Source organism: Carassius auratus, chromosome 6 (genome assembly GCF_003368295.1).
Source record: "Carassius auratus strain Wakin chromosome 6, ASM336829v1, whole genome shotgun sequence".
Lineage (NCBI taxonomy): Eukaryota > Metazoa > Chordata > Actinopteri > Cypriniformes > Cyprinidae > Carassius > Carassius auratus.
The window spans coordinates 8,725,255-8,746,763 of NC_039248.1; the positions used below are offsets into that span (position 1 = coordinate 8,725,255).

General features: G+C 37.0%; 2 protein-coding genes across 5 annotated transcripts in view; one reads left to right on the forward strand and one right to left on the reverse strand.

Moving 5' to 3' along the window:
• Positions 1–2,101: 2,101 nt before the first annotated feature.
• Positions 2,102–6,213, forward strand: LOC113094242 (putative fidgetin-like protein 2). 2 transcript variants are annotated; one of them, XM_026259940.1, is made up of 3 exons: positions 2,114–2,235; positions 2,514–2,619; positions 4,129–6,213. In XM_026259940.1, the coding sequence occupies exon 3, from the start codon at positions 4,137–4,139 to the stop codon at positions 4,971–4,973; it is 837 nt and encodes a 278-aa protein (XP_026115725.1). In that variant the 5' UTR covers positions 2,114–2,235; positions 2,514–2,619; positions 4,129–4,136; the 3' UTR covers positions 4,974–6,213. The 2 variants fall into 2 exon arrangements, with proteins under 2 accessions (XP_026115717.1, XP_026115725.1); XM_026259932.1 differs by lacking the exon at positions 2,514–2,619 and having other exon boundaries at positions 2,102–2,235.
• A 3,613-nt stretch (positions 6,214–9,826) lies between these two features.
• Positions 9,827–21,509, reverse strand: part of scn8ab (sodium channel, voltage gated, type VIII, alpha subunit b) — a 51,485-nt gene continuing 39,802 nt past the window's right edge. For all 3 annotated transcript variants that reach the window (XM_026259952.1, XM_026259969.1, XM_026259960.1), the window contains exons 21-27: positions 20,514–20,636; positions 17,148–17,432; positions 16,501–16,554; positions 16,287–16,424; positions 15,968–16,072; positions 15,299–15,569; positions 9,827–15,203 (exon numbers count right to left, since the gene is read on the reverse strand). In XM_026259952.1, the coding sequence (XP_026115737.1) occupies positions 14,047–15,203; positions 15,299–15,569; positions 15,968–16,072; positions 16,287–16,424; positions 16,501–16,554; positions 17,148–17,432; positions 20,514–20,636 (2,133 nt within the window). In that variant the 3' untranslated portion in view covers positions 9,827–14,046. The remainder of the gene's footprint in view (positions 15,204–15,298; positions 15,570–15,967; positions 16,073–16,286; positions 16,425–16,500; positions 16,555–17,147; positions 17,433–20,513; positions 20,637–21,509) is intronic.

A 21,509-nucleotide genomic window follows, 5' to 3' on the forward strand; every position in this document is an offset into this window, starting at 1 on the left:
CAACTTCATGAATGATCAATATAATATATGATTTTAATGTTATAAATATGAACTATAAAATATGTCAGCAGTTTGACAAACATTAAGACAGGATAATAAATCAGACATTTGATTCAGTTGAAATGTAAATGTTTTGCTTGCAAATTTACCTTCTACTTTCCAGATATACACAAACTTGTTATTGCATTTAATGTTAGCCGTTTAAAGAGCTGCGAAGGACCATCTGGATCCTCTCCAATGAAAACATATTACTACAAACCTTTATGAATTCTTGTCTATAAAACATTTAATTTGATAAATAAGAAATGAAACCGTATTAGTGCATGCTATCATGCAATGTTCTAATTTTCCTAAGACGATGAAGCATAGATAAATGCATCATCGCATTTATGCTGGGATTAAAGCTGGGATTTGTTTACTTGACTTCTGCACAATGAGCTAATGCCATGACAGCTAATTAGCTTGCTGAAGATCCATTGCTTGGGCACTGTAAACCTCTATCTAAACAGATTAGCAGCAAAGCTTAGGTGGACTGATTTTAAGTTCTCCAAACCAGATTCAGATCATGTGAATTGCTACAAAAGTACCATTTCTAATTGTAATAGACAATATAATGCTTTGATGACAGTCCCTAAAGAAAAATAACACTTTGGCTTCATAAAGCAAGGTACTTTGAAATATATTATCACAAATAATAGTAATTTACAATAGGACTAATCTTCTTTTTTTTTTTTTTTTTTTTTTTTTTTAGAAACTACATTTTTGTAATGTTCTGACACACTCTAAAACATTCAGAAAGTATAAGCTATTTTACAGCAACAACTATGAGTTAGTTTAAACTACGAGATTTTAGGGACACATTAAAATGATATCTGGTGGATCACTGAAAATAATAGGCTTTTTACTGACATTTTGATAGCTGACGGTATATTATCAAAATAAGTCTAAAATAACTGAATTAAAGCTGTTAGCGTTCCCGTTCATCTCAATGGCTGTTGCTAGCTAGCTAGTGCATGATCCACTGTAAGGATGCAACCTGGAGGCTGACATTTCTGCTACAGGAACATTTTTCATATGACCGATCACCTGTCATAAGGAAATTGGGGAAGTTGTGAGTGTACTGGAACAAATTATTATTTATTTTTTATCTGAGGACAACTCCCGGAGAGGAACAATGCTTCACAACCTAATATTACTATTAATTTGACATCCTGAAATACAGAGCAGCAGTGTTTTTCTTTAAAAAAAAAAAAAATGAAGGAAGAAAGAGAGTAAATATGGAATCTTTTGTTTAATTAAACAAAGATGTTTTTTTTGTTGTTTGTTTGTTTTTCAAGTGTTCCAGTGAAGGAAATGACATGAATGACATCCTATTTCTCTTCTTTGGGTTGTAGGGTAATTAATTAAGTGTTCCACAAAAAAACTTAGTTTACAAAATGTCACACTCTGCTGTTCCTGCTGGTTATCCAGTCTCTCTTCAGACTGACCTAACTGCTGTTCAAACATATACAGTAATGACATGCACAAATGTTACCAGACCTACAGGGGTCACATTCACATATGCCAAGAATTATCTTTTTATTTATTATACTTTGCACAACTACGAAACTTTACGAATATGGTGAAGGATGCAAATGGATTCATTACTAAGTATATGAAGGCATTTTGGATGAGTGGAAAGGAAAGCTCCTCCAATGCTCATTTATGTGGAAGATTTTTTTCTTCGCATTCCAGGGATCTTCAAATCTCCAGCAGTAGTAGTATTACAGCCAACAGCACCCTCAGCTGTTTACTTGATAGAAGTTATATTTTGATATCCAGATCGTTTTATCTCCACAAACATTGCCCCCAATAAGCAACAGAAACACATATATAAGTTTTCTTATATGTGTCATTGGATTAGACTGATACAAATGCCAACTGTGTGCATAAAACCGTTACTAAACCCTGTTATTTAACAGTAAAATATCCTCAAGCTCTCTCTCTCTCTCTCTCTCTCTCTCTCTCTCTCTTTCTCTCTCTGCTTAAATACTTTCAGCAAAAAGGGAGGGCAGGGGGAGGGGAGGATGTGTGTGGGGGAGGGGCTGTTGTCACAGGGACAGAGGGAGGTAGTGCAGAGTTGCATAGAAGAAAAAAAAGAAGAGACAAAAAAAGAGTGTGAGGGGCATGGCAGCGTAAAGCTTGGAATTTACTTGGATCTGCTACAATGCAATGAAGATTGAAGGAGAGGGACTGGTATGTTTCTTAATGTGAAATAACATGACAGCATTTATCAGTTTATATTTTTTAATCTTCATCTCTGACTCTCATGAGCTATTTAAATCCAAGTTAATAGCTTTTGCATGTGATGCTAAAGTTTGCATGTTAAAGAGAATGAGAGGAGAAAAGTCAATTTTTTTTACTGTTTGTTCCTATTGGTTTGTGTGGTTAGTGTTGGTATGTAAAGTTTTAAGATGGTGAAATGTTTATTTTAAGAAAGTGCAAGGGGAAGTAATAATTGAACTTTCTTTCAGGTATCTGTGTTTAAGGAGGAAAGATTTTTGCACATCAATAGCATATACAATCAAAAATAACACACAGTGATACACACTGTTACAGATTTTCGGTTAAAACAGCATGGTGAGTTAATGCACTACGTAAAACATGCATTATTCTAATATGTTGGATATGATTCTGCTGGAAATTGTGTCTTCATCTGAAGCCAGAGAGAGTAATGACTTTACCAGCTGTTTCTTTGCTCTCATCTCATGAGTCTTTTCACAATCATAGGGAGAATAAGAAGTTACAGATGAAAAAAAATTAGTTAAATTTAGAAAATAATCACCTTGAAAATCACCAAGAACATTTGCAATTGAAAGAATTATGTAATTGATTTAGCCATTTGTTAAAAAAGGTATTTTTATTTTGTCCAACCTGAAGTGTGTGTGTGTGTGTGAGTAAAGGATGTGCTTTGTAAATAGATCCCAGGCTGAATTCTTAGCATTCCGGGTGCAGCCATATTTATGGACAGGATCCTGTCTCTTCGGTGGAAGTTTGTGAATTGGAGGGAAGCACCATAAAGATATAAATACAAAGATAAAGCAGATTCATGTACAGAAACAGGCATTTGACTGGTTTTTGGCATTCGATATTTATAAATGAACAAGAGTATTTGTGTATAGCAGGGATTTGTTGGGATTAGCAAGGAATCTCAGCTCTCTAGAACTCTGCTGAATAATGTTCATTTATATTTGTTTAAAATGAATGCTCTTAAACTCTTAGTGTGCTGTCAGTCTCTTACCCTCTCTAGAACTTTGTTCTAATCTGTTGATTATAATCTGCTTTCATCTTCCAGAAGGCACGTGAAAAAGAAACAGATGCACACACAAAATTATATAAATATAACTGTTTGTAAATCCGTCATTCAATCGCTTGTTTAATTTGTACCACACTCATCGAAATGTGAGGATGATGAGTGCAACGTTACTGAGATTGCATTAACACAGATTAAGATGTGAAGAATAGATCACATCTTGTCCAGATTACTAAGCGGTTCCATATGGTGAATTCTTGTTATAGACCAGTTGTGAAGTTGAAGGGTTTTTGCCTCCAACACCACTAAACCACATGATGTTGCTATTATTTCCTATTCATGGTGGTGAGACAGTGCACAAGATGGCTAAAGGAGGTATTTAAATGGTCGGTATAATCAGAAATAAAAATTCTGTCATCATTGATTGAGTGAAGGTTTTTTTGTTCTTCAACAAGGAACAAATAGTAAAAGTAACATGCATTTTCTAATTATTCATTTTTGGATGAACTCTCCTTTTAAACACCTCCTCCAACTATGTTTTTTTCACAAATGAATGAATTTTCGGTTTCCTTTTAAATAACTCCCCTATCCGTCTCAACAATAAATAAAAAATAATATAGCTAGTATCAACACCATGCAAAATTTTCAGAATTTTTTTTTTTTTTTGTAAACTTCCCCAATAGTAAACTAACCCTCAATATTTTTGCATTATTTTTCAATCATGCAGAATTTAAATTTTTGGGTAAACTGTCTCCTTTCTGTATCTTTTGAATAACTCCTTAAGGAGGAATGAAATAAATAGTAAAAAACCTGTCTCTATTATTTTGATTTTCCAGGTGTGGCAATGATGCAGTGGTCATCTGAGTGGGCGGAGCAACACTATGATGTCTCCTCCACCACATCACCTCCAGTTCACCCTAAGCCCCTCCCCTTTCCACAGCCCAGTCGTCCTGCGTTCTCAGGCTACACTGACGACATTAGTGCCCTCAGTGCCTCTAGCTTGCTAAAACGCTATGCCGAGAGGTATTCCTTCAACTCGGCTTTACCAGAACATGGGAGTTTCCTAAGAAGTGAGCCGCACCAGGAGCCATGGCCTGGGGGGTACAGCACAGATGGGCCTCCTGGTTTAGACCCCCTGAAGGGGAGCACAAGTGATCTCTCAGAACAGCAGTACAGCGGTGGTCCCACATCTCAGGATTACCCATCATCCTTCAGCAGCCAACATCTGCTGCCTAAACCATCCTATCTTCCATCGCCAGCGTTTGCCTTGCCGTCTGCATACCTTCCAGCTGCACCAGGCTACGCTTATCCCCAGCAATGCGGTCTGAGTGCTAGTTACCCTCAAAGCACCCCTTCTCTGCTGCCCTCGAGTCTACACACCCCCACACCTCTTCACAACAGCCACGCTGCTGCCGAACTCCCACGCAGCAGGAAGTTAGGCTTCGACCAGTCCAAAACTGCAAGAGTGTCACCATACACAATCAGGGACAAGACCGAACGGCAGAACAGCGACAGTGGCAGGAATGTCAATGAAAGTTGTGGGACGGACCTCCAGAGCTACAGGCCCGATAGACTTTCCACTCATTCCGATCTTGAGGGAGATTCTGTGGGTAAAACCAGTGATCTTCAGCCTCTGGAGACACGGCCTTATGGAGGCCCAGGACAGTACACATATCCCTGAGTCTACTTAATGTAATCCAGTGATCCTTGTTTATGCATGTTTATAGCAATACTTGAACCTAACAAACATCAGGGCAAATATAATTATGGTATAAAACCATTTACGGACTGAGAAGATAGATGTCTCTCTTATATGCACATTAGCATTAAATCTGACTTCAGCTTTAATGAGACCTGTTTAATGAGACCTCTTTTGTATCCCTGAAATCGCTCTTTCTTTTTTTATTTTCTTCCTTTCCTCTTTTACTCTCTCTCTCTCTCTCTCTCTCTCTATAATTATGTTGTGCAGTGAAGCACATTATGGTGGCAAGGACTAATCCACGGCTTCAATCAATGAAATCAAAGTCAAAGAAAGACTGAAAGAGAGGAATCGAAAAAGACACACAATTAAAGACTGTATTGTTAGTCACAGCACACATATGAAAGTTTCATACTGTATGTAATGTGTAATGTAAAGTTTTCATACATTTTGTTGGCGAGCATGTGTTGGTGGTAAGGTAACACTGAAATCATCTTATTTTAGGAATGTAAGGTAAGTTTCCTCTATAAACTTTGAATGTAAAGTTGATTTCCCTCAGGAATTGTGAATGAAGCCATACTTAATGTTTATCTTATACAGTTTTGGAGTTTGACCGATGTTTTTCTTTTATTGTCTAGTTAGTGTAGTTTATTTGCCATGTTTTTTTTTTTTTGTTAAAATGACTTGTAAAATGTATTTGTAACCTTACAGTATTTCAGTGATAAAAATGCAAAGCATAGTTTTACAGAAAAAATATTATATATCTGGCTTCCACAGGGCTACTGCAAAAAGGCTAAAATGCTCTTCACAGTCTTTTCCACTATTCACCTATTGTGACGTTTACTATGGACGGAGAACACAGAGCCGTCGCAGCCCCCTGAGTTGATCACTGGATGTGTTTTCCTTTGACCTACTGACCCTTCTCTGTTTTAAATGAGGCTTGTGAAAGAATAGAGAGCTTTTGTTAGAGTTAGGCAAGTTGGACATACACTGAAATGTACAAAACGACATGAAAATGCCAGTCTAGTTAATATATGTTATTTTTACACTTACACTTACAAAGGCAATATACTGGACAATATCATATGACTTAATACATGTAAAATATGATCTACCTCACTGTTACAATGCTGTATGTTCAGAGTGCGCAATTGTGTATTACATGTCAAAATGTCTACCTCAAGGAAAAAATACACAAAATAAAAACTATTGTACCAATAAACAATAGTGTGTGTGTATTTGCTATAATAACTGACACATTGCCTATGATAAGATTGTATAAGTTGTTTGTCAATTATGTTACAGTTTAAAAAACTTCTTTATATTAATGTATTTTAAAATGTAATGTATTCCTGGGATGGCAAATGTGTCATTATTCTTTTTGTGGAAATCATGACAGAATTTTTATAATTCTTTAATGAACAGAAATTTAAAAAAAAAAAACAGCATTTGTTTGAAAATCCGTGTAAACAGTTTAAAAGCCCTCATTTTTTTATTACTTTACTGCATAAATGTTTTATTAACATATTTTGTTTATATATTTTTACAAACATTTTACTGTTTGCAGTCTTATTCAAATACAGTGTGGTTTCATTATTCCACAATCTGCTTAAGGCTTTTACAGGCTTTACAGTAAACAGTATTTATGCCTGACTATGCTTTAGCGCTGTACTTCCATAAGGGCCAGATGCACAGCTGGTGCCATCAGGTCACCTTGTACCCTGTCCAGGATGACATTCACATATCATGGTCTTTAACTCCCAACAGAAATCACAACCTTACGGCTGTGCAGATGTATCTCTGTATAAGCTCTTTAATCACTTGATCTTTCAAGAAAAAGGTCAAGGTGATTTGATGTTCTTTTTCTTCTCTTATACACAGTTAAAATATTGTCTGTTATAATCCAGTATTATCATTTGTGTGCTCCCCTTTAGTGGCAAACCCTTTAAATAAATATTTGTATACACCCTTAAACAATTCTTACTATAATTATGTGTAATAGTTTTCACAAGCTACTCATTCTGGATGTCCTTACCACTCTTAAACTAAACGCTAAACACAGATGCTGACTTTTGACTCTCCACTCTTTCCATATTGTAACCCCCCCCCCCCCCCCCCCCCACCCACCCAAAACAGCTCCCTGCAGTCAATGTGCAGCAGAGTGTGACAGATGCTCTATTCTCTCCGTCCACCCCCACCTCCCAGCTCACACAGCCCTCAGCGCTTTGTTTTTCAGAAGTTTCAATACTGTCTCTGCCTTAGTGTGAGCTGTTTAATCTTAGACTGATGAATTGGGTCTTTCATCTTAGGGATCAAAATCAAAAATTGTGCAGCCTAAGACCATTTGTGTGGTTGCTTCTTGATCTACACATTGACGTGACCCATGTTTATCTCTCACACAAATTCGGATTTAGATCAATCTATATTGATAAGTGACAAAATCTTTCCATCAACAATTCTTTTCTGAAGACATCTAAATCTTTCCCAGCACTTCATATACTCTCTTTTATATAACACGATAAAAAAAATAATCTACCATGTATCCTTATAATACACAAGTAGTGATAAATGGGGCATCCATGAAGGAGGACATCTGGATATAACATTTAGAGAGTGACACATTATTTAGTAACTACAGAAGCTTTATACATGTTATTGTGTATTGTGAAGATAATATTCACCCACAGTTTCTCTCCTAGCACATTTAAAAGGATAATTCACAAAGAAATGAAAATTCTGTTATTTACTCACCCTCTTTTCACTCCAATGCATTTTTACTTTGGTGGAACACAAAAGAAGATAAACATTTCGAGGTTAAGTGTATCACCAAATGTTTCCCAACCCTTTCAATAAGGTTCAAACATCCTTTCATTGAAACAAACTTAATAAAGTGATTATAAACCAAACTAATCCCTAGTGGTTTGGTAAATGTTAGCTATTTAGTTTAATTAAAGACATTTCATATCATAGTACCAAAAAATGTGATACCATTACTTTTAGGCAGGCCATGTCACTCTCTCTTTTTTAACCACCAGTTGAATGTAAGGACATGGACTTTTGTTTTTAGCTATCCTTTGTCTGGTTCACAGTTTAAAGCGGTGGAGTGGAGGAATGCTGTTCAACAATCAACACAGCCTTCAATTCATCATGATAAGAACACAGCAGGGGAACATACACAAACCCTTAACGACACCTAAAACAGAAACCTAGGAAGTGTTTGTCAGCACTCCTTACAAAGTCAATGTTGCATGAACTCACCACAGAGCAGTGATTCCCAAACTGGATCCAATTTGGATCTATGGGGGTACTTTTAGATTATAATATGGTTTTCAATATAACATTTATCTAAGGTGAGTAGATTATCATTTTCCTCATCATTATCTTAGGCACGTAGACTTTTAACACTATTGTCTATAATGCTGCCACTAACTCAGACTAATAGTTTTACATTTTTATATTTATTTATTTTGAGCATTATGGATATTTAACATTTTTGCGCAATAGTGAGAGCTTTAAAATGTCTTTCAGATGTTAAGCATAACCAATCGTTAACTGAACCCGTTTTATTCAAGAGGTCATAAACTGGGAAATCAAAATTCCCTTGATGCTTTGACAAATACTGTGGTATGAAAACATCCCGTTTCAGAACTTTCTTGTTAGTCTTAAAGCAGCTTACATTGAAGCCAGATTCTAGAATGTACCACTCTAATATGTAATAGTGTAGCTAAACCCCGCCTCCACAGAAGAAGATCAATGCCTGTTTCAACATGGCTGCCTGTTTAGCCCCGCCCACAGATTCGTATCATATATAAAGGGGTGGTCACACTGCACTTTTAATTCAATCAACTTCCATTCAAACGCATGCGAATGCGTCAGACTGGAAATGCACGCTTGTGTGAAAAGTTTCGTATTTCACTGCATTCCAAAGTTCAAGCTTGGTGAACTTTGACCTGTGAATTCATGTGGATCTGTGTGACATACAGCAGATCAAAATGCCACAGCACATTTAAAACTGCAGTGCTGCAGGAAAGTGCCGTATATTGTATGTTTTTACATTTTAGATATGTTATTACTTTTGCTTAATTTCAGTTTTTAAAAAAAAATGCTGCATAATATTCTGTCATATCAGATGTTACAACAGTTGCATCGTACGAAGAAATTTAGCATCTTATTTTGAAAATGCAAAGCTGTTACCTGCTGAATATGTTGTTAATTACCTTATGGTGAATGCAAAATTCTTCATTCATAAGAAAAATGTCTTAAATCTCCTTTGTGTTTTAACCTTTATCTTGCTTAATTTTACTCGTTTCATCTATAAAAAAAAAGTGGCAATGTTTTTTAATCCATTATTAATTTTTTTTCTAAGAGTAGGCTTTGTTGTAATCAAATTATTGTGCTCTTCTTTTTTTCTATGGATAATACCATAACTTGATGTGCGCAAATCCATAGTTCTCTGTCCTTGTTATTATGATAGCATATATATATATATATATATATATATATATATATATATATAGTTAAAATTCAGAGATGATTCTTGGGCTGAATGTCGTTTCGGCCTTTGAGGTAAAATGACGGACAAGAGCTAAACAAGCCGTGTCAATGTTATCGACAAATAAGAATTGTAAGTAGTTTACGACTGTATGATAGTTACAAACCTGAATACTTAAATTCTGAACCAGTGCTAAAGACTGAAACATAAAAAACAACCCAGGGTTTAGTAGGTTAGCTATATGTGAAAAAAAAAAAAATCCAAGTAAGGCTATTTCACCAAATTACATAATGTACATTGTTCAAAATCATTAACAGAAGAAAGAAAAACAAACACTCGGGCATAACTGGAAGGCTGCTTTATTGTTTGGAAAAGGTTTCGTGCTCAAATGAAGACAATCTTTCACTGATTCTCACTAAGTCAAGTGGTTGTGCAACACACCCTCTCCTCTCCAACATCAGTGGCAAGAGATAAGAACAACATTATGAACCAAAATCCACTTGAATTATTGTCAGCAAATGAAGGAAATAGCATTTCAGTCATGCTACAAAAGAATAGACAGTATTTATAGAAAAATAAAAGAAGTGGCTGAAAATTAACATAAGCTGAGCACAGAAGGCAAACTGTTTCTCTTTCTACAGACTCAACTTTTAAGAGATTCACCGAGTGACCAACGCACTCTATTTCCTGCCCCATGCTATTTGACAATCTCTGATGAAGTCAGGCTGATGCCAGTTAAGTTTTCTTTTTGTATTTTGTTTCAGCTTTTTTTTTTTTGTCTTTTTTATTTAGTCTTTTTTATTAAGTTTATTTTTATTTATTTTTTGCTTTTTAATAGATGTCACAGACATTCTTTAGTTCAGTTCTTTCTCCCAGTGCTCATTTGAAACAAGCTCCACTTGTTTAGGAGAATTTTATGCAACATCATCTACATTTTTGACAAACAAAATTGGCAGCAAAAGGCACCTTAAACAAACATACAAAGACAAGAAAAGCAATAAAAAGCCTAACAAAAACCTAAGACTGCAAATTGCATTGCTGTGTATCTAAGAGATGAAGAACAAGCTAGGCTTAACTCAAGCTGCATCACACATTTAAAGTGACCAAACCATCACACACACTTCATCCCCTCCTCCCTACGCTCACACGCGCGCACACACTCGCTCTCAGACTCGGACTGAAAGATCATGGCATTTGGTGATTAGATCGGAAGATGAAAACAGGGTTTATGGGGGAAAACATGTGGCGTCCAGTGCATATGTACGTAGTATGTAAGTTAGAGATGGTAGGACGTATTCACACAGGGTGTAAATGAATTGCTGGTATTGCATTCCCCTCCCAAACATGGGTGACATAAGCCATAGCGAGCAGCCACTACATCACCGTGCATTGAAAGCTAGACCTGTGCACGCACACAGACAACACTCGCTCAAACCCAGATGTCTCAAACACACACACACAAGCACACACTGTGTGGGCCAGGTCAAGAGTTTTGGTCGTTCACTGAACGTATTGCACGAAAGAAAGAAGAACGTGAGCAAACGACATCCAGTAGTGCTTCACCTCCACTCCAAGCAGAAGAGGAGGACAGTGCTCTCAAATCATATATACATACATATGTATATGTGTGCATATATATACACATATGTACATATACATGTATACATACATATATATAAATATGCCTTGATTTATGTATAGGTTTATATATAATTTTTGCATTTAACATATTGGATTCCCCTCTTAAATGTGAAGTGTCAAAAAAATCTACACCTTCTAACAAATATGTCACGGTCTACCTAATGAGACCAGGGCAATGAGCGAAGCCATTCTATTAGGGTTATAATTATTTTTCAGTATTAGATTAATAGCAGTAATTTTTTTTAAGTATTTCTGTATTTACAAAAAACTATGCATGCCGTTAAAATAAAATTATATATTACATTATTTATAGTCTCTTAAAAAGTTCATTCTTAACTTTTCAGCATTTTGTGCCGCTTACAACATAGCCTATACAGTACAATATATGTTTTAAATGAATTTTTCATTCATTTAGTTTTTTTTAAATGAATGTGTGATCTGTTATTGGTTCTTTTTTGTTGTTGTCGTTTATACAGAGCCTTCTTGGCTGCTTAAATGAGAATGGTTGAGCTTTGCTGAGAAGAGTTTTTGTTTCGTTTTGGTTCAGGTCAACACCCTCACATGAAGCAACTGGACCATCAACACCAGATGAAAGGTAAGGAAAGACTGCTTATATCACAAAAAAAAAATAGTCACTTTAATGTGTGGAGCTGCCCGGCTCCAGTGCCGAATGGTTATTTGGCGTTAGTGTAGTGGTGTACTGAAGAGAAAAAAAGCTGACCAGGGGTCGAATAACTGCACATTTAATGTGGTGAGAATTAGCAATATTCTCAGTCTGGATCTCATTTCATCATCAACTCCACAACAAAACCTTTCCTGCTGTCTGAAAACTCTGAAGCTCGGCTCTGTGTCTCTGTGTCAGATAGCCCTACTCTTCTCTCTACATGAGAGTTCAATGTGGTGGGAGCGTTCCTGCTTTAGCTCCACCCTAGATTATAGACATTCTCTGGACCTAGTGGAGACCCTTGACGATGACATCAGAGTCACATGATACAGTGTGTTGTATCCTGAGAATAATGGGGAAAGTCAACAAGCATCAGTCTGTCTGAAAGTGTTACGCAGGAGAGGATCACTCCACCCCGGAGACATTTCAGAAACTTCCAGACACAAATTGCACACACCAGATAATCAGACAAACATCTTTGGCTTTTCCTTAAGCAGCTGTGACTTCCCAACCATCCAGCTGTCTCTCTCAAGTCCTGTCCTTTTGTTTCTGGCTACAATCAAACCATTGTTGAAGATGCGATGGCTTCATACACATAAAACGTCCGGCTGACCCTTGAGGGACGAGCCAAGATCGAGTCTAGACGAAGACACACTGCAATATTCTTTAAAGAAATATAGCATGTAAAAATCAAATTAAAAATCTCTAAAAAACTCTATTTTTCTTAAATAAAAAAAATAAGAAACTGCCACTTTCTCAGAAACAGTTATAGCTCGTCTCATCTAATCCCTGATGAGGATTAAAAATGCCAACTAACTTGCTACACCCCTAATAATGCCCAAACTTTTGCCCCCCACCCTCTTGCCCCTCCCTGGAGTCTGGACCCACCTACCATATGACCCGCAGCACGGGCAGTGCTGTAGGTGAGGCAAGTGATATTGCTGCATACAAATAAAACAAGAAGCTTTAGGAATTACAGTGTTATTTTGTATCATTTTTCTCCCGTCTCCACACACACATTCCGACATATTTAGTTTTCCCATTCATTATCTCCTGAGCAGCAAAAAATGGGATGTCCCTTGTATCCTTCCTCTCCGATAATGTGCCACAATGCTAGTATTTGTTTCAATGTATATAAGCCACTGATTAGTCACAGGCATTTGCACCATCTGAAGCCAATCCCAAATTCTGTCCTAATGTGTGATAATCTATTTCGTAATGTTAAGTAGAGGAGCCAAATTGGGTTTTCAAATTAAATTTGATTTCTGGATGTAAATTTAGCCAGTGGACAGCATAAAACATCATCAAGCCACTGTGCTTGTCTGTATTAGTGTTTTGTGGACTATGATTACTCATGCAAAATTTCTGATCAAAACATGCCATCATGCAAGTCATTTCTATGCACTGAACAAGCACAGTAATTTATTATTCATTTGGAGCTGTGTATTGGGGGCCCCTGGTTTTTGCCCCCGGCCCTGTGAAAGCCCATGTAAAAAAAGCCTTTTGATGCAGGTATAACAAAGTTATCATGACACGGTTACTGAGGGTGATGTGGGCAAAATGTTAAATTTGTATTTTCCCTCCTGTTTTCTCCTTTTTTTGCCGCTCAAATAATTTAAAGACCGTGTAAAATATATTCAATGCTAACAAACGCAAAGAGACCGTTGGAATCAGCCAGACTGTCTATCTTGCTCACTCTCACAGTAACGTCGAGTTCTGACACGTATATGAAATGAAACTCCTTCGGCATCCGCTTTGGGAAGCTGATCCATTCATGAATAGCTGTGTTTGTTTTCTGCATAGAAACTTCACAGACGCAGTTCAGAAGCATGGGATTCGATCCTAGTTCTCCGTTGGATTATCACATTGCTGCTCGGTAAAGAGTTCCATACTGAAGCGGAATATAGCCCTCTAAAATACACTCGATCAAGTATCGGTCTTTTAAATAATATGTGATTCTGTTTAAATCGAGTGTTGATGCAACAGTGTCACACAGGAAGCTGATTATGTTTGGTTTAACTTGTAAGTGTCTTCAAGCTTTGAGGAACCCCAACACTTTTCTTCGCCTCGATATGCCAGTGACGTTTGTAAACAATTTTTTGTCGTGTTAATTCGGCTTTGTTTTTTCCTCTTAAATGAAAGTAATCTGTACATCTGTATAGTTTGATTTAGGGTTTCCATTTGCTTGATATGACAGTTTTTGTTATAATATCAGGTCATGATCATTATCGCTGTCCACGAGTGTTACCGCAGCAGTCTTAACACTTGGATTCCCTGACGTCTTTTTGGTTTCGGCCCTTCTCCTTGCGGCCCTTGCCGTCATTGTTGTCGTCCTGTTTTTCCTTCTCTGGCTTGGTTACACTGTCATAGGACGGAAGGGATGCAGTGGAAGGCGTTCCCTCTTTCTTCTCCTGATTGTTCCCTCCGTTCTCCAGTTTGTTGTTGGCAGGCCTGCGTTTGCAGATGAAGCCTCTGCGCGCCAGGTGGGCTCTGTATGCCCTCTGTATGATGATGGCGGACACCTCCTCCTGCTTACGCCGCAGCGTGGTAGTGATGGGCTCGTATGACATCTTAGAGGGATTTGCCGCCACAAAGCGCTCCTCCATTTGCTGTCGCATCATGTCCAGGTCCCCACTATCTCCCAGCACACGCTTGGTAAAAGCGAACAGAATATCCAAGCAGTGAATGCGGTCGCCACTCACCATGGGCATGTCCATGGCGATCAGCTCGATGATGTTTGGCTTTGGCACACGGAGTGGATGTTCTAACGTATCTGCAAAGTCTGGCAACTTGGCGAAGGTGATAAACTGCGAAGCATCTGGGTCAAACTTCTCCCAGATTTCATAGAAGGACTCAAAGTCATCTTCGCACAGTGGATCAGCACTCTCCTCGGTGGCAACACTGAAGTTCTCCAAGATGATAGCGATGTACATGTTCACCACAATCAGGAAGGACACAATAATGTACATAACAAAGAAGAAGATTCCTACTGAGGGATTGCCACAGTTGCCCTTGACTGTGGTTCCTGGATTCTCTTTCTCGGGGTCACAGTCAGGTGGATAGTTCAAGATAGGAGCCAAGAGGCCATCCCATCCAGCTGACGTGGTGATCATGAATAGACAGATCATGCTGTTGCCAAAAGTTTCAAAGTTGTACATGTCATCAATTCCTAATTCTCGTTTCACATATGCAAAATTAGACATGCCAAAGATGGAGAAGATGAACATGACTAGAAAAAGCAGCAGGCCGATGTTGAACAGAGCAGGAAGTGACATCATCAAAGCGAACAGTAATGTCCGGATGCCCTTGGCTCCTTTGATTAGACGCAGAATACGGCCAATTCGAGCCAGACGGATGACCCTGAACAAAGTTGGTGACACAAAGTACTTCTCAATGAGGTCTGCCAGGAACATACCTGAAAAACAAATTAAGGACAAATTATAAAACTGTCCAAAGCTGATCAAATGTGAAATGTCTATTGGTAAATACACATTTGGACAAATCACTCACCCACAATGGACAGAATGACGACAACAGAGTCAAAGACATTCCAACCATTGGTGAAATAGTAGTGTCGCAGAGCAAAGAGTTTCAGGACGAACTCGCCAGTGAAGGCTACAATGAATATGAAGTTTACCCAGTACAGAATGTTCTCTGTCTCATCTGACTGATCATCAGTTTCCACCATCATGGTTACCATGTTAAGACAGATGAGGATCATGATGGAAATGTCAAAGGCCTGCTGAGTGACAAAGTCGAATACCATCCCCTGGATTTTGTTCTGGAAGTAAAGGAAAAGAAAAGGGAATACAGACGATATGGAGATAAACATGGAGGACTAGAAGTGTTTCTTGTTCTAAGTTATGAAATGTAAATCAATAATACGTCAAAAAAATATTTGAAATTGACATTAATAAGCATATTTAAAACATTTTAAAGTAGAAAAAGTAGTAAATTAATTAAATATAGTAAGAAAATAATAAATGAATAAAATGCAGCTTTCTTGCATTTAAATTGAATTTGTAATTGCATTTTTATATTAAAAAAATGTTTTTTAAATCCACTTGCCAATCTATATATATAAAAGAATGCACACGTTTGAATATGACATTATTGGTCTATCACTGCACCAGTCATTGATGGCCAGATATGTGTAGCAACCCAAATCTGTCTGCTTACCAGAGGTCTAGGGATGGGTTTCTGGGGTTTCTTTGAGCCCAGTTTCTTCATAGCATTGTAGTACTTTTTCTGTTCTTCAGTCATGAAGATATCCTGACCTCCAAAGTATAGGGACAAAAGTAGACTGGTTACAACCTTACAAACCTTACACAGCATGTGCTCAAATTAAGAAGATTTTGCCATCAAGCAATTAAATTTAAAGCATGTCGCACAAAAATACAGAGAGAAAAGAAGATAACATAAAAATGCAGAGAGAAGGTGTGAAAGTGCAAAGCACAGTAAAGAAACTCTCGATGTGAAAAAGAGAGAGAGCACTTATCTTTTTCTTCTGTTGGTTAAAGTTGTCAATAATGACACCAATGAAGAGATTCAGAGTGAAGAAGGACCCAAAGATTATGAAGATGACAAAATATATATACATGTAGATGTTGTCTTCATAGATGGGTTGGTCTTCAACCTGGAAGCAGCAATAAGCAAAAAGTGATTCAGTTGAATAAAGAGCCAACAGTGTCAAACTATAAAAACATCCTCACCTTTCTGGAATCCACAGCAGCATACATGATGTCCATCCAGCCTTTGAATGTGGCCTAGGTCATACGGAGAAAGAAACCAAACTCAGTGCTATGCACAGTAATACAACTCTTACTCCGCCATTGACAAGTTATCTCGTCTTTTATGAGAAAACAGTTCCCCGCCAAAGACAAGATCTAGTCTTTCCATGTTTTCATTGTTATACGCTCAGTGCTATTATGCATCTTCTGGATCATCAACAATAAACAGCATATTAATCAAAACTGCCTAGTGTTACTTAGTGAAATGTGGATCCAGGAAGTGGTAAAGGACTGTGCAAGCTTTGGGGGTGCTGATGGATCCACTGCATCTATGCTTTGATCACCATACTGAATATAATCCAGATGTAGCCTTTGATAAAAATTTGATTTTCCCAGCTTTATAAATAAATAAACAAACAATGAAGCTAGAACAAAACATATTTATACAACAAAATATTCTGAGGGCCAAGAAAATTTTGTGAAAATGCACAAAAACACAGGCAGTGGCTGGCAACTTTTTTCAAAAAGAGTTAACAGTTCAAGTTTGTTCACATTGAAGATTTGTGTTTACTGAGCAAGGTCATGGTGGGTATTTAAATGACTGATATACAAAAGATGAGATGACTTACCACTTGCAAGAGTGCCAGGTAACCTGCACCCACATTATCGAAGTTGATCTTCACATTCTTCCAGCGAACCTCTGTGTAGTTTGAATTGATCAGGGCAAAACATTCTGTCTTGTTGTCGACAATGTCAGATTTAAAATACTCTTCTGATGTCTCATTGAAGCAGTAATAGTACTTCCCAGCGAACAGGTTGACACCCATAATACTGAAGATCAGCCAGAAGATCAAACACACCAACAGCACATTCATAATGGAGGGAATGGCACCCACCAAAGCATTCACGACAACCTACAGGACAAAAGTGGGCAAAAAAGGGGGATGGATTTTAACAGAGAGTTTGAGAGAGAAATAAAAAGCAGAAAGATAGAGAAAGTAGTGGTTAGACTAAAATTGTTCATATGTTAATATGTAATTTGCATATCTTCAAGCTCTTTTGAAAGCAAATTAATTTTCCACCTAAGAAGGCTTCTACACATTTTGCAATGAACAAAAAAAAGTAAACTAATCTTTTAAGAACAACATATAGGAGTTTTGTTGATAAATGTTTAATAACAAATAAAGTGTAGTAAAATCTGGCCATTTGTTTATCAATATTATCTGTACATACATGTTATTATAATACCACTAATATGTATTGTTGTCTAAGAAAATTTGAGAGGTAGAGGTTTAAGATTTACTCTATAATTACTGTGCCAATCCCTTAATAATGAATTTCCTGAAAATCCAATTGTAATATTTTGCGCAAGAGCAAGAAGATAAATACACAAATACGTTGTAATTTGACTTAGAATCTAAAGATGACAGCACTAAGATGATGTAAACTGGTATGGCTTGATTCACAAACAGAAATGAATAAAAACTATAAAGTGTGCATTAAAGTGGCAAAAGTTATACAGAAAAAAGAAAGAAAACTCTTTTTATGTTAAGTGTTTGATGAAATGTTTTAAATTGAAAATTTAGGAGTTTTTATCACATCAAGGTTCAAATTTACAGAACGGCCACATTGGTTTCTCTCCACCTGCATGCTGGATATCACATGTTCTGCTTCTATCTGCTTCTCATGACTAACTTGCTACCCTATTTGTAAGTCAACATTGTTTCCTACATTGATTATGCTATATAATCTAAAGAATCCCAAATTTTACTAAATATGAAGAGTTAAAAAAAAAAAAATTGAATGGGCAGCAATTTCATGCTTGACAACAGTGTATCAAGTAGAAAGAAACAAGCAGAAGCAAAACAACACTAGTATCGAGAGAATATGTGGAATTCAATTTGTAGACCATTGCTATTTTTGATTCATTATTACTCACACATACTATAAATACATAACCACCAAACACATTTTTTTTCTCTTGCCATACCAGGATACTACTTAGTGTCATGAAAGAACACAGATTTTAAGGGAAAACTATTAAGAGAAATGTAAAGGTAGACATTGAAGAAGAAGACTCCCACCCTCCCAAATCACCCTCTCACTCATGGTACACACAAAAGCTGTGATGTCAGAGATGGACAGCCAATAATGGTGCATGCAGGACATCAATCCTAGCAGTAGCCATGCCCCCATCCCCTTTAAACATTTAAACAGAATGTCAATGATCTTACTGACTCATTAATTAGTGATCCTTACACAAGGAACTCAATGGTTCTATTCAGGCTTTCATAAATTAGTGCAACTTGCATTAATTTGAGGTACTTTAAAGTGTAGGAAATGTATCAAAAGTTCTATAAAATAAGTTAAAAATAGTGCTGTTAAACGATTAAGCGCAATTAATCACATCCCTAAATAAAATTTTTGGTTTAAATAATGTGTGTGTACTGTGTATATTTATTATGTATATATAAATACACACACACAAAATAATTACATGTATATAGTTATATTATTTATATCACAAATATATATATATATATATATATATATATATATATATATATATATATAAACATAACACATTTTTCTTAAATATTATGTGTGTGTAATTATGTAGTGCATAATAAATATACACCGTACACAGATACATAATGTTAACAAAAACCGTTATTGTGGATGTGATTAATCACGATTAATGGTTTGACAGCACTAAAAAACAAATCATTCTCTTGTAGTGAAATATGACCTTTACATACTCCTTGCATTCAGGCAATCAGTGGAGCTTGCTCAGCAAATATGCCTGGTGCATGAGTCAATGAGATGGTTATGTAATCGCAGACATAAGCTACAACAGAACCAAGGGGGAACATGACTTTCTTCTAACACCTTCAAGAACATGCATTCTACATGATATGCAATGGCAAAGGGATAAAACTAGAATATGAACAACTGAGTGGATACAAAGAAAAGTATTGCAGTACTTCTGTGAAAAAAAAGAGATCAGGCTACCATAAACTAGTTTTAATACGGATACAAATTCTATTTAAGTTCTAGTGATCAAAGAATTATTTGGAAAATGGTTTACTCTCTTCTGATTTTGCTTTTCATCGACATTGTCTATTAGTCTTTAACATTTGTCTTAAAGGGCTGAAAATTATGTATTTTTGACATAATTTAAAAAAGGTTGTTGTGAGTGATCGAAAAATGATTGATGCATTAAAATTAAATATGATTTTTAACCATGCAGTCTCTTGTATAGCTCAAATTATCAAGCAAATATTATAATGTATTTAACCCTAACATACGGCCGGCCATTTAAACCTTAGCCAGATATTTTGTAATTAGACACCTTGAGAAAACTTTTTTTTTTGTTATTCTGTAATGACTGGAGTAAGGATGCGGGAATTGGTGGATAAGTTTTAGGTTGCAGAAAAGAGCAGGGTGAAGACAGAAGGACGACTTTAGAAAGTGGCAGAGGTTGTTTAGAAGAGAAACAGTGAACCTTTAAGGCATTTGGATGCTAGAAACATCACAAAAAGGCCTTCAACCTATGTTGCATAAATGGTAACCACACAAAAGAAATGAATGGTGGTGATGAGGCAGCTTCACATAATATCCCCTCTCGTCTTTATTCTAAAAACCATAAGTTTCCCCAAAAGTTGCTATAAGATTATTTGCGATTGCAACTGACTGGAAAAGGAATTTCAGTATTCTTCTAGACATCTAAGAAATAAATAAAAGGAAGCTAAATCTTCATATTTCAGCTGCATCAGGACGCAATGTTGAAAGGGTTTTCCATGCGGAGAGTTTTAAATACATGCACTTGAAGGATAGGTTTAGCCAAAAAACAATGTCATTTGGATTTCCAGAATCCTGATAGGTTTGCTTATTCCTCTATAGCTGTGGTTTTGCTTTCTGCACAATGGTGGTTTTGGCATGCAGTCGTGTTCTCACAGAGTGACTGGCATGCATAGGGCAGCCCTGGATCTTACCCTCATGCCCTCAAACCGGGACAAAGCTCTCAGGGGCCTGAGAGCCCTCAAAGTCCTCAGGGACTTTATGGGGCCCAAGTCTGAGTAGCCCAGCGCATTAGCTATAAGGCTGACTATAGACACCTATACAAAGAGAGAAAGAGGAAGGGAGGAAGAGAGAAAGAGATGGGCCAAAGTGTTAGAGTCAAGGAGGACGTCAAGGAGAAAGAGAGAGGACCCTACGTATGTTGACACTGAGCTAGAAAGGCAGTAAACAGATATATACATACATACAGAAGGATTTGCTCATGTATGCATGCATATACAGTATCTGTATTCAACAACAGAGAGAGAGAGAAGGAGAGATTCAGGTTAAACATGGGGTTAACCAGTCATAGGTACTGTATGTTGGGCGACCCAAATAAAAACAATAGTTTTGATCTTAGTATGCGATTTGTTTTTGGTATCGCAGGTAGACGAAGCATGGAAAGCAGCTTACAGCAAACCTGGAAGGAAACTTTTGGTTGAGAAATATAAAAAACAGAGGTGAAGGGACACATATAGAGAAGAGGTGTGCACAAACTTACAAGCACAAACTCACTGTACTTTTTACACACAAGATACACACAATACGTACAGACACCAACCGCGTATGGTACATACGAGACCATTTGAGAGTCATTTAGGTAACAGGGCGGTTTGGGAGAGTAAGGAGGCAGAGAGAGAGAGGAACTCCTGTAAAAGAACAAGAGAGTCCTAGCAGAGACCTTACCCTGGCCCCTCACTTCCCGGCCCTCTTATGCCCCCTCAGGCCCTCTGTGTCCATCAGCACTATAGAGAGACAAGGTTACAGTGCCTGTCAGGGACGATAACTTACCATTTTTAGGACTTATATCCACACAGATATGTAATCAATACACAACTGCAGCAGCAAATCAAAACAGGCTATTTTTATAAATGTGAGCAGTCATTTACATATGTTCATTTGTGGTATTGTCTTTGACATCAATATCATGT

Coding starts and splice junctions, on each gene's coding strand:
- LOC113094242 (XM_026259932.1), top strand. CDS start 4,137: ATGATGCAGTGGTCATCTGAGTGGGCGGAGCAACACTATGATGTCTCC.